At 33.5% G+C, this 14,529-nt stretch overlaps 2 protein-coding genes across 3 annotated transcripts; both read right to left on the reverse strand.

The window, feature by feature from the left end:
• Positions 1 to 478: 478 nt before the first annotated feature.
• On the reverse strand, positions 479 to 4,069 carry LOC115721796 (uncharacterized). The gene is made up of 2 exons (XM_061104476.1): positions 3,797 to 4,069; positions 479 to 919 (listed from the first exon to the last, which is right to left on the reverse strand). Exon 2 carries the CDS (start codon positions 907 to 909, stop codon positions 736 to 738), a length of 174 nt encoding a protein of 57 aa, XP_060960459.1. The 5' UTR covers positions 910 to 919; positions 3,797 to 4,069; the 3' UTR covers positions 479 to 735.
• Positions 4,070 to 8,281: 4,212 nt separating this feature from the next.
• On the reverse strand, positions 8,282 to 11,630 carry LOC115722691 (serine/arginine-rich SC35-like splicing factor SCL28). Of its 2 annotated transcripts, none has more exons than XM_030651965.2 (7): positions 11,196 to 11,630; positions 10,918 to 10,995; positions 10,653 to 10,817; positions 10,487 to 10,557; positions 10,340 to 10,367; positions 8,843 to 9,091; positions 8,282 to 8,476 (listed from the first exon to the last, which is right to left on the reverse strand). In XM_030651965.2, the coding sequence occupies exons 1-7, from the start codon at positions 11,372 to 11,374 to the stop codon at positions 8,467 to 8,469; spliced, it is 780 nt and encodes a 259-aa protein (XP_030507825.2). In that variant the 5' UTR covers positions 11,375 to 11,630; the 3' UTR covers positions 8,282 to 8,466. The 2 variants fall into 2 exon arrangements, with proteins under 2 accessions (XP_030507825.2, XP_030507824.2); XM_030651964.2 differs by having other exon boundaries at positions 10,328 to 10,367.
• Between the last annotated feature and the right edge of the window lie 2,899 nt (positions 11,631 to 14,529).

A 14,529-nucleotide genomic window follows, 5' to 3' on the forward strand; every position in this document is an offset into this window, starting at 1 on the left:
GATGTATACTGTAAAGGGACTGGTTATAAGTGGATTTTAACCAACATATATTAATCCTACATATCATATCTAATCCAACAAAATATAGTAGAATCAAGTATAATTATTTGATCACCAACTATAAATGATACAATTATAATTAAGGGATTAAAAGAAAATTAGAGCCTCTAGTTAGTACTTCCACACTAAACAAATTATAATATCTGCCTAGCCTAACCTAACCTAACCTTCAGCCAGAACAGTCTTGACTTTACAATAAGCAAAAATAATAATAATAAGATCATTCCACAAACAACTCAATAACACAAGAGAAATAGTTCATTCAAAAGCCAAAACCTAATATTGATAGATAGATCTATCACAATTCAGGTTGTCAAGTTTTTTAAAGCTATAATGTTAATAACAATACACACACAATAGAGTTCATTCAAAATTCATTGTCAGAATTCATGGAAAAATTGTAAATAAACAAAATATATGCATACATAATCTTTATTTTACTTTATTTTTTAATAAATATCAGATATGGATCAATTCTCTCATTCAATATAGCTTGAGAGAATAAACCCACTAGCAGAATCAATTAATAATTAGAACCCAATTCTATTTCATATCATAAGAACAAGATTGACTAAAAAAGACACATCAAAAAAATCTGAGTATTGAACAAAATAAAGAGGAAATAAAGTTTAACAATAACAAACCTATGGACCCAATTTTTGGTCCATTTTCACTTCATTTCATTTTGGCCTCAGTGAACAGAACATGACGATTCACTCGAGGGTCAAATTTCCTAAACTCAAGCTTTTCCACCATTCTCGATGGCTTCTTCTTCACATAGAAAAACCCAGTTCCAGCAGCTGAAACAAGTCGAATGAAGATCGTAGCTTTCTTCTTCTTGTCACCCATGTTTTTCAATCTGAAAACCCACCCCCAAAATAAAAATTAAATCAAAATCCTAGTACAAGAATTTGAGAAAAAGAATAGAATCCTATAGTACTGATCTTGGTCTGAAAGAGTTGTGGAGTTTGGGATTTAGGGTTTAGAGTTTAGGGTTTTAGGAAAAGAACTTTGCAACCAAAAATTGACAATGAGCTAAATTAACGACAAATACATTAAAAACGACAATTCTGGTCAAAAAGACACAATTGAATAATGAGGGCAATATTGTTATAAAAGCCAAAATGGGCAGTTTGATCACAAACCAAAAAGAGATGCCTACTATTTGTTGTGATTAAATATATCAGGAAAAAAATACTAAACAGAGAAAAAAAATGTGAAAGAAGAAAACTAATAATAGTCATAAATTTTGGACTAATGAATAAGATTTTTACATCTTAATAATAATATTTATAGAATTTTACTCCTTAAATTATTTATTTTTAAGAAATTTCTCTCAAAATAACTAAAAATTTATCCATTACATAAAAAAAAAAAAAAAAAAAGTAAAACTACAAATTCATCCCTTCTTCACTTACATTTCTGATATTTTTGTAAATGGTTTTCTAAGATTGATTTAAGACAAATCTACTACAATTCAAGAGCCCACAATTTGAGAGCCCATAAGAGAATTATTTTTATACAGTACTCTATTAATAAAATTTAGAACTAAGTATTCATAATTGGGATGTTTCACTAATACACGAAAACAAAAAAAAATTACAAAAATACAATTTCGCAGAATTTTAAACATTTTTATTATTTTTTTGATTTTATTTACAAAAAATACGATCTTTTTATGTTTTACTCTTGTTAATTTATTGTTAATTTTTTGTTATTTGCAAGTTACTTTTTATTGTTATTTTCATGTTACTTTTATGTAATTTTCTTATTATTTTCGTGTTATTTTTATAAAAATTCGTAAAAATGTAAAAAAAATCTTTAAGCGTAAAACTGTTTTTTTTTTGGTGTCTTATGCAATTATCCCTTCATAATTTTGAAGTTAATATTTGAATATTGGGGTAAGTTGAAAAATACCTCTTTTATTAATCAATTAACTAAATTTGCCTCTAATTTTATATTTATTTGAAACGTACCTCTTTTTATATGTATCGTACCCAAAATACCCTGACATAAGAGAGTCACATGGAGACTATCTTGAAGTGACAAGGGCAAAATTGGTACAATGATTAAAAAAAGAGGTAAAAATGATAGGCTTTAAAAAAAAGGGTAAAAATAAAAGAGGACAATATAAAAAAAGTATAGAGTGTAATTTTCTCTTGAATATTAAAGCATATTACATTTAGTTTAATTTAATTAAATAAGATTGTAATTATATATGTGGTTTGTTGCCATAATAATAAATTATCTCAAAAAATTCCAATGTACTTTGACGAGGAAAATTTTGTACAAAAAAAATAATTCTGGTGAACAAATCTTACCACTATCATCAGCTTGAAAATCCCATTTATTCTAAATTCTAAATTCTAAACAAGATATGACTTTCAGCTCTCGAGCTCAATACACCAGAGCCCCAGAATCAATGCTCTCTATTGCCACTTTACAAGTCAAGTCATATTACTTATTGCCAAAATAGTCATCACTTCTCAAAACAAATTCCAACCCATTTATATTTATTTTTAAATTTATAAGATGACGGGCAAAGGACCATCTTTTGAGCAATGAACTAAAGTGATACTATATATCACCAAAACATCACAGCCAAACAAAATTTGCAAACTATAAGTATATGACAAATCACTACCCACTTTTTGTTTCATATTTTAATTCTTACCTTATTTTACTACTTTTTAATTTATACCCATTTTTATAAGTTATACTCCTATTATGTGCATTAAGAAGTCTAATTTTGATAAGTTTTGTAAGGTTATATTTGGTATTTTAATTATAAAAGAAGAATATTTATCAATTAAAATTATTTTAGAGTTATATTTGGTTAATGTGTAAGGGGTAGTTTTCAAGTTATCCATAAGATGGCATATGCAATGCAGATTGTTTTGAAAGGCCAGGAGGCTTCGCATAGGCCTAAAACATAACACACATATCTTACCTATTATATAAATATCTATCTAACTCTATTTTGTTGTGTATTTAACACTTTGTTAGTAAATTTTAACAGAGGTCTAGAATTGTATTGAATCTATTCATTGCATCCAATCATTTGAATAAACACCCATAAAAAATAAAGTACATTTGTTCTTAAAGTTGTCATAAGTCATATGTGTGTTATTTTGACCAAAATGAAGAAGCATATCAACGCTGGTAACAATACACAGTAGGAGGAGAGGTATATCGATCTCCACTAAAATTAAATTAGAGTTTCATTGATCCAGCCTATGAATTTCTAGAAGAAAGAATGTACTCTCCAAAGGGTTTTGTAATTTGTATCAACAATGATTAAGATTTTTGCCAATTGCAGTAGCAATCTAATTTGATTCCATTATCTCCCTACTCCCATTCTGCATTTTCCTGCAGTCTTCTATTTTTCAATAATTTGTATCTATAAAATTACTTTTTGTTTAGTTTTACTTTTATAGTAATTTTTTCTTTCATGAATAATACTTAGAACTTTGAAACTATAAATATATACAGCGGCTATTATATTTTTACGTATACACAAAATTGTTATTCAAGTAAGATATTTCAAAGTATAGACAAAAAAACTCTATTTGGCCAAAGACTGAAATTGATACAAATTCAGAAAATTAAAAGTTATATTTGATTTGATCAACAATTCAAAAACAGAATCTCCAAAAAAAAAAAAAACAATAGAAACCTAGATCGAATATCAATTTACAAGGTTTACTATCAATGACCAAATGAGCAAAAGATTTACCCTGAGTTGTTTCCGCTTGCGAGGGAGAAGATGTGCCGTTGTCGGGGAGGGAGGAGCTGCGTCGTTTTCGATGTCGTCGTCGGCAATGAGCAGAAGAGAAGTTGTCTTCGATAGTACAGCGAGTAGGGTGGCTACGGCTTAGGCTTCAGAATACGAGAGAGAGAGAGAGAGAGGGGATGAGAGCTTGCTGTGTGCGTGACTCTGGAGAAGTGGAAAGCTTGATGTGTGTTGTGTTAATGGCTGCGTGAAATAGATAAGTGTAAAGGAGAATACTAGTGTGCAAAAGAGCAAAAGATGCAAAAGATGGGGGAAAAGTCAAAAAAATACCACTTTTATTAATCAATTAATTAAATTTACCTTTAAATTTATATTTAATTGAAACATACTTCTTTTTATATGTATAGTACCAAAAATAAACTGACATAAGAGAGTCACATAGAGAGTATCTTGAAGTGACAGGGGTAAAATTAGTACAATGTTTAAAAAAGAGGTAAAAATGATACTTTAAAAAAAGAGGGTAAATATAAAAGAGGACAATATAAAAATAGTATAGAGTATAATTTCCTCAAAGATGAGTGTTTTTAGGGTTCTTTTCATTTTAGCTTTTGGGCTTTTAAAATTGTCAAATTATAAAATTAAAAGGAAACTTACAAAAATATTAATTTTTTGCCCAATTTTTATAAAAATACTGGGGCTCTATGTCACGACAGCGACAACTTGATAAATAACTTAATCAAACTTATAAAAGGCCCTAAACTCAAAACTGAGTGAACCTCTATCGATACTAGCTTAGAAATAGCCTAAACATCGAAAAAACACATAAAACTAAATTCTAAAAAAACACTCCAAATGGCTAACCGGTTTTAGAAAATAGGGTTCCTGACTGGGTCAACCGGTTCCACAGTGCCTTGTAAAACCAGTTAACTGATTTCTGCTACAAAGACGGATAATCTGGTTTTTGTACCAAAACCAATCGAAAACTCCTCCAAACCTATTAAAACCTTCGTGAACAATTTAACAACATAAAATTAACAAAATCAAACATTCAAAACTCAGAATTATACTAAAATTGCAAATTCACCATAGTTGAGTGAGGTTTTGAGTTCTTGAACTCAACTCACTCAAATCAAAACCTAATAGCCTTGAAAACATCAAATTCACACTCAGATAAACTTGAATTAAACCTAAGAACATGCTCTGAACTCAATCAAACCTACAGACCTAAAATCATACAAAATCCCCAACAAAAATCAACCTAAAACCCTAGAATTCAAGAAGAATAAGTGAAAAGCTTACCTCAAAGCTTGAACACCTCCTAGACTTGGTTAATTCAGCTAAGAAATGGTTGATTTGTGAAGAAATTGCTCTGATTTCTACTGGTTCTTAGGGTTTTGAAGAGGAAGAAGAGAGAGATGAGAGTGTTATGTAATTTTCTTAGTTTTTGATTTTATCCTTAATTATCTAATCTAATAATAGCATAAACTGAAATAAAATAATCTTAATTCAGCCTAAGTTTTAGATCTTTTTTTTATATTTCCAAAACATCTTGAATCATCCAATTCTGAGTTATATCGAGAGAGTTATGGCCAAAATACTATCTGTCGTTGCAGTATGAAACTAAAAACGAGAAACTGTGAAAATCAGCGAAAAAAAGAGGAAATCGCTTGTAAGCTGCAATCTTGGTGTTTTTTTTAGGGAAACTTAGATTTTGCATTATAAAAGGAAGGTTGATGACAAATCTTTGACACCATTCAAAAATTAAGAGGAAATTTGAGTGTAGAAGGAGAGTAAGGAGCAGAAAGCACTAGTGGAGGACTCCAACAGTGTTCCATCTCTCCAACTCTATCTTTTATGTCTTTATTTAAATTTCTTTTGTTTTAGAATGTCTTTTAGTAGCTAAGTTCTTTTAAGGATTATTATGTGAATTACTTGAGTTTATGTGATTGTTCAATTTCTTCTTATTCTCTTTATTCAACTCCACACAATCTATTTTAATTTTATAATTATTGATTGATCAACTTTAATTTTTATTTATGAATTCAAATCAAAATTCTAAAATGTGAGATTTGAATATGCTTTGATTAATATAAATGTAAATTGATTTAGGACGAAAGTACCTAGGTTGTTTGTATGATTTTATTAGTTGTTATGCTTAATGTTATCTTTGTGACTAAACTTACCATAAAAATATAAGAAGTTTTCACATAGATTGGTTTATAAGTCTTAACCAGATGATAAACTTCTTAACTCAACTTATCAATTGATTAGGAAGAAGAGTAATTGGGTAATTATATTATGAAGTAAAATAAATGATAGTTAGAAATCATAGTAATTCTTGTATTTATCATTGTTATTTTTCTAAATTTTAATTATTGCATTATTTTATTTGCTTTTATCCAACAATTATTATTCATAAAATAGAACTAAAAAATTAATTAATTGGTAATTAATAATCAATCCTCGAGGGAACAATACTTTATTTATCATTATATTACTTGTTTTGATTGTATATACTTGCATGTCAAATTTACCGAACAAGCATAATGCGGAAGAAAAAGAGAAGCATAGCCTAGATAGGAAGGGATTTGGAGCAGAACTCAAGAAAAGAAAAAATAGGAGCTTAAAGAGCTCTGAAAATAAGAAGAGGAACGTTCGAGAAGTAGCAGAATAGAATTAATCCATGTGAACCAATCAGAATAGGTAAAAAAAGAAAAGTTAACAATCCTTCACGCATATAGATAAAAAAACTCCCTCATTCAAAAAGACAAATGAATTCTTGCTCACATCAGACTAGTCGAAACTCTGTCGAAATACATTCTCAGAAACACTTCAAGCTTGGAAAGCAAACGAACCAAACAAATTGAAAGAATTAAGAGAAAATTTGTGTAAACTAATTGAGATTATATTTTGATTAGACCGAATCTAGTGTAAAGAATTCAAAGTCGGAATATAATTTATTGTTGAACTAATTTTCGACATCAATATTTACAAAATCATAATAATTGTAAAAGACAGAAGTAGTTTTAAAAAATTGAGTAATTATTCGATGAATTAACTAGATATTTGGTGATTTTAAATGGCATTTTTTTTTTCAAAATCTCACATATTTAAAATTTGACTAATTTAAATTTTTGCCCCCTTAAACTTTGACATGTACCAAATCATGCCCCTTGAATTTTTCAGGATATTAAAATTTCCCCCGAACTATTGAATTTGTTAGATTTAAGAACTTTTGCCCAATTTTACTAAACAAAATCTAATGTAGATGAAAATTTTGAGAGCACAACTTTATACTTTTGAAAGTTCAGAGAGCATGATTTAATAAATATCAAAATTCAAGAACAAAATATAGTATATAAACAATCACAATATTAGTAAAATTGAATCAAATTAGACAGAAATCCTTAAATCTAACAATTTCAATAATTCAAAAGAAATTTTTAACAAGTTAAAAAATTCAAAAGCATAATTTGATACATGTCAAAATTGTAAAAATCCTAATTAGCCATAAAATTGTATTCTTTTAAATTAGAAAACATATTAGCCCAAAACTGAAGGATCATATTTGAGAAATCATGCCCTTTGTAATTAGCTCATAGATCATCCAATGCAACTGAAATGAAAATGTTAAGCCTCTTCAAACCATAAAGTGCAGATGCCATGCCACCATGAAAACTAATACAGTAGTTGGTTGGGTGTGTTTTCAAATTCCATTGTGTAATATATATTATATGTGTTGTGTGTGAAATCTATTAAACAGTAGTTGCTTTTCAAGATCCTAAAAGGTGATTTAAATAAAGGCTAAAATGTAACTTTTTTTCAAAAAGGCTAAAAGGTTTTTTAATTAAAGGTCAATGATAAATAATTAACATTCATCTGGCTAATGAAGAGTATTACCCTATGTTAGTTAGGAAAGAAAAATGGGGGGAAATAAAACTGGGGAGAAGAGAAAAAGAAGGTTGTAGGCAAACGATAAAATGGGGAGGGAAGGAAAAGTGGCATCCACACAAAATACTCTCAATTAGAGAGAAAATTCTTTGTATCCTCTCCCAATTAATTCTAAATTTTAATAATAGGTTGGGTAGCTTTCTAAATTTTCCGGTCAAGATAGTGAGTAATTTAAAAAAAGATTGATATAAAGAACATAATACAATATAAGACTAAAAATGTCAAAATATATTTATTTACTCCCAAAAAAATTCAAATATTAGTAATTTTCTTTCCTCTCCTTCTAGCAAACAAGTAGGAGAGAAAGTATTATTCTTTTCTTTCCCGTCCACTTTTTCTATCATTCCAATTTTCTTTCCTCTCCTACCAAAAACCAAAAACAAGGAATCTTTCAAGTGCTGTTATATATAAACCCTCAAATATTGCCTATAAATATCTGAATAACACATTTTTGAAAGCTAGATTCTCATCAACTCGTTTTAGGCTACTTTAATAAAAGCACAGTTTTATGCCCAACAATCAATAACACCATTAGACTGCACAAACAGCTACTATTAAGATCCAAAATTTACACTGTCAACATCCAAAGCTTAGTCTATTAAATATAGAGAAACTCTACCTGCAACAGTTACAAGAGCATTCATGCGCCACTAGAATACCCACATACATCATAGGTGACATAACAAAAACAACCCAAATAACAGCAGTGCATCCACCAGGTCTCAGCGAGGACTGCACAGAGGAAAAACCAGACATTGTAAGACTTCGAGAAGAAAAAAGAAAAAGAGTATCTATTAATCTAAAGGTAGAACTTTCAGCCTTTTGTGAATGACAAACCAAAATGTAAGACATCAGTACTAAAATCACTCAATCGATTTGAAGAGCAAATGAATACAAATAACCAGAATTGATTAAACAGATGCAAATATTGGTTCAATCAAATTTCTATAGGGCGAGTTGATTCTGCCATTTTTTTAATGAATGAATTCACTAATTCATCTACCAGACAATAACCAAATTGTTCTAACTGAGATGTTTCTTTCATCAATATGATCCGTGCCTATTGAGAAGCATTGTTATGCAACAAACAGCATTTACCTATAAGATCTTGAACGAGACATTGAAGGACTACGAGTCTTGACCTTTGGACTCCTTGACCTGTTTGGTGGGGGCACCCTTTCAAAAGATGGACTTCGACCGTTCGCCCTTGGACTAGGGGACCGCCTGTAATCTCTGTCATTAGGCAAAGGAGAATGGCTTGGGGACCTTCTATAGCTCTTAGTCTCACGGGGAGGAGAGCACGAAATTGATCGAGAGCGCACTGGAGAGCGATAATCATCCCTAGACCTGTGATCATTCCCAACAAATAGAAGGTGAATTAAATGAAAATATATACCTTGCAAAATTAGCTCATATTGCACGACAAGATGATCGGAAATATATTAAGCACAAATTGAAACATATCCCCATTTGCAAAACCTACCTATGGTCACATCTGGAAAACCACAAAAGCTCGATGGGAAAATGAAATTTGGCACAAAATTGAGAATAAAACCAAATTATTGTTTCAATTCTACTTGCATCCTCATCTAATATTTAAAATGCAACTTTTACCTGAACCTTTTCAAGGTTTCTGGACAAAAATATGACACTGTCCAAACAATGACAGTTTAGGCTCTATATTGAGGTACAGTACAGGTGGATCAGAGCATCTTTCATCATAGCTTCTTTGCCCCAACTTTCTAAAACTTTGTTATCTTTTCCTTGAAAAATGTCACCAAACATCTACCAGTAAAAACTTTGAATAGCTTCCATCTTTGAAGATGATATCATTCTTTGGCCAACTATAAGCTCTATGTTCTTTACTAACTGAATGGTATATGCAAAACATATATTAAATTTTATAAATTCTATCTATCAAAATTTACTTTAATATGCTTATAAAAAATAGCAAATAAAGCTGATTTGTGACTGTCAATCATTTTGTCAGGTCATTCAACGATAGCTATCATCGTGAAACCGAAAGAAGAAAGACTATGAAGTCCATGCACGGTGTACAATGTAACACTGGTCAGAGTGAGATTATGATATGCATAAGGCAAGCAAGTTGCCTTTCACTACGTTTAGGGCCTTTCTCTCTTTAATCTTTATTAATCCAGAAGTCTTTATTGTCTCTCCCATTTCACTTTAATATCTGCATAAACAAGGTCACCAGCAGATATTACAAAATTCAATGTTTATATGATTATATGCATCTTTGACACAACCTCTTACATCCAAATAATTCTTATCCACAACTGGGTGAAAAGACCCCACCCCAACACAAGTGAGAGACACTTCTGAAAATCCAGGTGCTAGCCGACCACCATTCATTTGATTTGCTTAACTACCAACAAAGATGTAATAAACATAGACACCTTACAAAACTAACAAACAGCCACAATTCATATCTAAATTTCATCTACACACTAAAGACTAAAGATCAAAACAAACAAAATCAGTTCAATTAATAAGGACTAATAAGGTCACACAAGATACCAATCCTTAAAATACTTGAAATAAATATTAACTATAAATCCAAACCTGGAGTCATACCTAACAGGTGATGGTGACCGCGAATAAGCTGGAACAGACAAAAATTATGAAAATTCAGCAAAAGAGTGAAAAATAAAAATAGCTTCAACTTTCAGCAAACTTCTTCTACTCAAGATTGATTTAATGCCAAGTAAATATCAAACTGACAATTGTATCGGCGTCTTGGGGACCTCGGTGGTGTTCTCCGTCTATTACTTCCTCCATGTCGGCTACTACTACTAATAGAAGGAACAGCAAAGTCAAGAACAAAATTTTTAAAAGTAGCATACTGCAAAATGTAATAATGTAGGGAAAAAGTAAACTGCTTTGAAACCTTGGGCGAGTGGTTGTGCGCATTTCCTGAGGAGTCTTCCTATTCTCCTCGGCAAACACAATTCTTATCTCACGCCCACCGATAATTGTATGGTTCAATTGCTGCTTCGCTTCAGCAGCATCATCACCATAACGGTACTTGACAAATCCAAAGCCCCTCGGTTCTCTGAAAATTCACACATAAATCGTTTTACAAAATTTAATGGGAGCTCGTAAACATGGCAAGGAATAACATTTACCACTTAAATAATATACAAGAATCATACCCAGTGTAGTAATTCTTAGGTAGATAAACATCCTTCACAGGTCCGAATCGTTCAAATGGAATCCTAAGATCGTCAGGCCTGTGCAAACATATGAATAAAGAAATAAAAACACAAAATTTTGATTACATGCACATATCATTATAGCAATCGTACAGGGAAATTTCTAAGCTTAAAGATTAAACAAGACCCATTAAAGAAACAAACAGAATACACAAAATGTACTGTTTGAGGGGAATAAACCCAAAAGGGGGGCAAACAAATGAAAGAATCGAAGATACCTGGCGTCAAGAGGAAGATTGCGAACGAGCAATCCGGAAGGAGCAGGAGAGCGACGGTCCCGGCGGTCACGTTGGCGATCACGGGGTTCTTCCTCATAGCGCTTGCTTCCACGCGGTGGCGGGGTTCGGCTGCGGCGACGAGGGCTGTAGCTTCTGCTACGGCTTCTGTATCTCGCCATTGGAAGCTGCGAGTAGAGGGTTTGTAGGGGTTGAAGAGGGGAAAGGCAAAACCCTAACCCTAAGGGGGAGAGGAAACGGGAAGCGAGTGAAGTGGAGAGTGGCTATTTTTGCTATAATGAGTCGCCGAAAGAGGGGTTTTGTTTTGGAGGAAGGGAGGGAAGGAGGGACTGGTTTGATATTTGATACGCTGTGGGTGTTGTGTCCCAAACACAAAACCCCTCCTCTCGAAACAATCTCTGGTTTTTAATAGGGTATTCATTAAAAGTATATTTTCATCAAACTATACCTGTTATAGTGCGAATTTTTCACCTAGAAACTCGAGGTCAAACTTCCATAAGAGTGACGCGTGGACTCACATTCCTTGAGAATTCCTGAGCTGTCAAGAAGGGACTCCTCAAAAATAAATCTCGCCTGAATCAAACTCGCAAGATGATGTGACCGTGATAGAGATATATGCGATGATTAAGTAGTCTTTTCCTGCGATTTAGTAAAGATCATTTCTTTACATAATGAATTGGTCTAAATAACCCAGCGTACTTGATGACTCGATAAGGACTCGCATGTCCTATGTTATCAATGCTGATAAAAGTGTCCATACATGCAACTCGACCAGAACGCATATACCTTAATACAAGGTATGTTAACCTTCCTTTGAATGATAAAACGCACCCCAAATCTGCGAGCTTGTGCAAGAATATGAACAGGCAACTCGCACTATAGAAGTCGTATACGTTGTTGTATTTAGTGAAATGGATTTAAATTGTTTTTCATTTATTTTTTTACATTTAATGTAATTTAATGTTAATATTTAATGTAAAACGGTTCTATAACCGATTGAGTTCTATGTAACTAAAAGGACACTTGCTTTGTATATAAAGGAGTGATCCAACATGAATAAACCAATACATAAATCATTTGTAACAGTGGACTAGGCAGACCGTGATCTGACTGAACCACTATACATCTTTGTGTTCATTATTTTTACTGTTTTTCTCTTGTTTGGGCAGTCTCATTCGAATACTCGTTGTTTTAGATTGAGTAGTCACTGCTTTTAGTTAAATATTAACTGTCTATTTTCTAATTTGGTGTTGTCCAAATTCCTCCGACAACATTTGGCACCGTTTGTGGAAACTTTTTCTTTTGATTTTGGAGGAAAATCAACATGGCTGTGAACCAGACAAATGGATACAACAATACTGGACCTTTCAATGTCGGAACGATGAATGTCCCACTCCCAAGTAATGGAACTAATCTGACTGACTCAATCAACGGGGGTGTGGGGCAAACCAATGTCACCCCTCTCAATTTGTTCCCAGAAATTGGTCTCGTAGGGGAGACATCGACGCCGACAGCCACTGTGGGCCACTTCCAGCCTATCACACCGGTCGTAGCCTTTGAAGGAATTATCCAGTTGACAACAACACAATACACGACCATGAAGAAATAGATGCGAGCATTGCAGGCTGAAGTTGATGGAAGAGTCAGGACCCAACGTCCACCTTGAGTTCCAAATATGCATTCAGGCAATCCTCAAGTAACCACCGCAAATAGACGACAAAATGAGTGTCCTAACAATAATCGTATTTGCAGGGAACGTGTGAATGAACAAGAAAGTCTCGATCTGAATCAGCCTACACATAACTCCACGTGAAGCAGGGAGCCGGCTGCACCCAATGCTAGTCGTGGAAGAGAAGACAAACCACAAGAGGAAGACCCTGAGCGGTAAAATCTGCAGAGTCAGCCCCAGCTGCGAGTAGAGGTAAATGAAGTCGAATCTCATTCTTCATCTACTAACAGTTGCTCCCCTAGCATTTATACCAGGTCGAGATCCGTTGAGACTTGACGAGGAGGTAGGTACTATGTTCATAGAGGCGATCTTTGCGATCATCTCAATGAAATTTTCAGGGCGCGATCCTGGACACCAAGAAATCGCGATGACGACGAGCCCCGTGATCCCCTCATGGGCGATCAAGGCACTCGAAATGTGAGCAACCTGACTAATCCAGTCAACCCACCGACTCCACCAGCTGCGACCACAAAAGTACTAATCCATGCCAACATAGATGCAGTTGCTACTGTACTGGTGGTAACACAGACCAATCTTGTCTTACCAAGAGGTATTAACCAAGAGAGCCTCTTGCGAGCACTAAGGATGATCGAGCAGTAGAGAAAGTACATTTATAAGTTCCACGGGACGTCGTCCTTTATAGAAGAAGTGCGACAAGCAAGGCTCCCGAAAGGTTTTAGGCTATCTCAATCGCTCAAATACAAAGGTACTACTAACCCAATCGATTATTTAGATAAATTTAATACGATTATGGAGGTAGACTAGGTACCACAACTGGCGAAATGCTGGATACTTGCTGCAACCTTAGAAGATAATGCTCATGATTGGTTTAGCCAATTACCTGAGGCCTCGATATCAACCTAAGAGACTTTTGTAGACCTATTCTTAACGCACTTCCAAGCCACGATGACGTACAAACTGCCTTACACAACACTTGCAAATATTAAACAAGAAGTCAGTGAGTCTTTACATGATTATTTTAAACGTTTTAACGCTGAATAACCAAAATTGAGAAGGTCCCCCGAGTCTTCGCTAATTTGTATGTTGATTACAAGCGTTTTACCAAGAACTGACTTTTGAAAGGAACTACAAGTGCGGTGACCCGAGTTGTTGGTAGAATTCTTTGCAATGGCTGAACCGCACAAAAGAATTGAGAATTATTTAGTCGAGTTGGAAAGAGAAAAAGAGAAACGCGAGTCTCCCGTGCCCCGTTCACGTTCCCAGAGCATGAAAGGAAAGAATTTTAGGGGTCGAAGCCCCAGAAGACGCAGTCCATCAAGGCGATGGAGTCGAAAGCTCGCCAAATCCCCTCTAAAAAATAGACATCCTCGAAGATGAAAGGGGGCCCACATTTTGTCAATTACACCGAGTTGTCTGCTCCTCGCGACCATCTTTATGCAATAGAGGAACAAAATGGCATTTTCATGAAGCCACCGCCAATCTAGAGAAATTGCGAAAAGAGAGATCCCAAGAAATTCTGTAAATATCACAAAGATTTTTGCCATACAACTCTAGAGTGATGGTTTCTTCAAGACGAGATTGAAGAATTAATTAGACGAGGGAAATTCGGCCAGTATAAGAAGAATG

Source organism: Cannabis sativa, chromosome 9 (assembly GCF_029168945.1).
Source record: "Cannabis sativa cultivar Pink pepper isolate KNU-18-1 chromosome 9, ASM2916894v1, whole genome shotgun sequence".
NCBI lineage: Eukaryota > Viridiplantae > Streptophyta > Magnoliopsida > Rosales > Cannabaceae > Cannabis > Cannabis sativa.

What these genes read in the sequence shown, in the direction of transcription:
- LOC115721796 (XM_061104476.1), bottom strand. Translation starts at nt 909, where the DNA reads ATGGGTGACAAGAAGAAGAAAGCTACGATCTTCATTCGACTTGTTTCA.
- LOC115722691 (XM_030651964.2), bottom strand. Translation starts at nt 11,374, where the DNA reads ATGGCGAGATACAGAAGCCGTAGCAGAAGCTACAGCCCTCGTCGCCGC. An exon ending in CCTAAGAATTACTACACTGG is followed by an intron (nt 10,818 to 10,917) that starts GTATGATTCTTG and finishes GTGAATTTTCAG; the next exon opens with AGAACCGAGGGGCTTTGGAT. An exon ending in CCCAAGACGCCGATACAATT is followed by an intron (nt 10,368 to 10,486) that starts GTCAGTTTGATA and finishes TGTCTGTTCCAG; the next exon opens with CTTATTCGCGGTCACCATCA.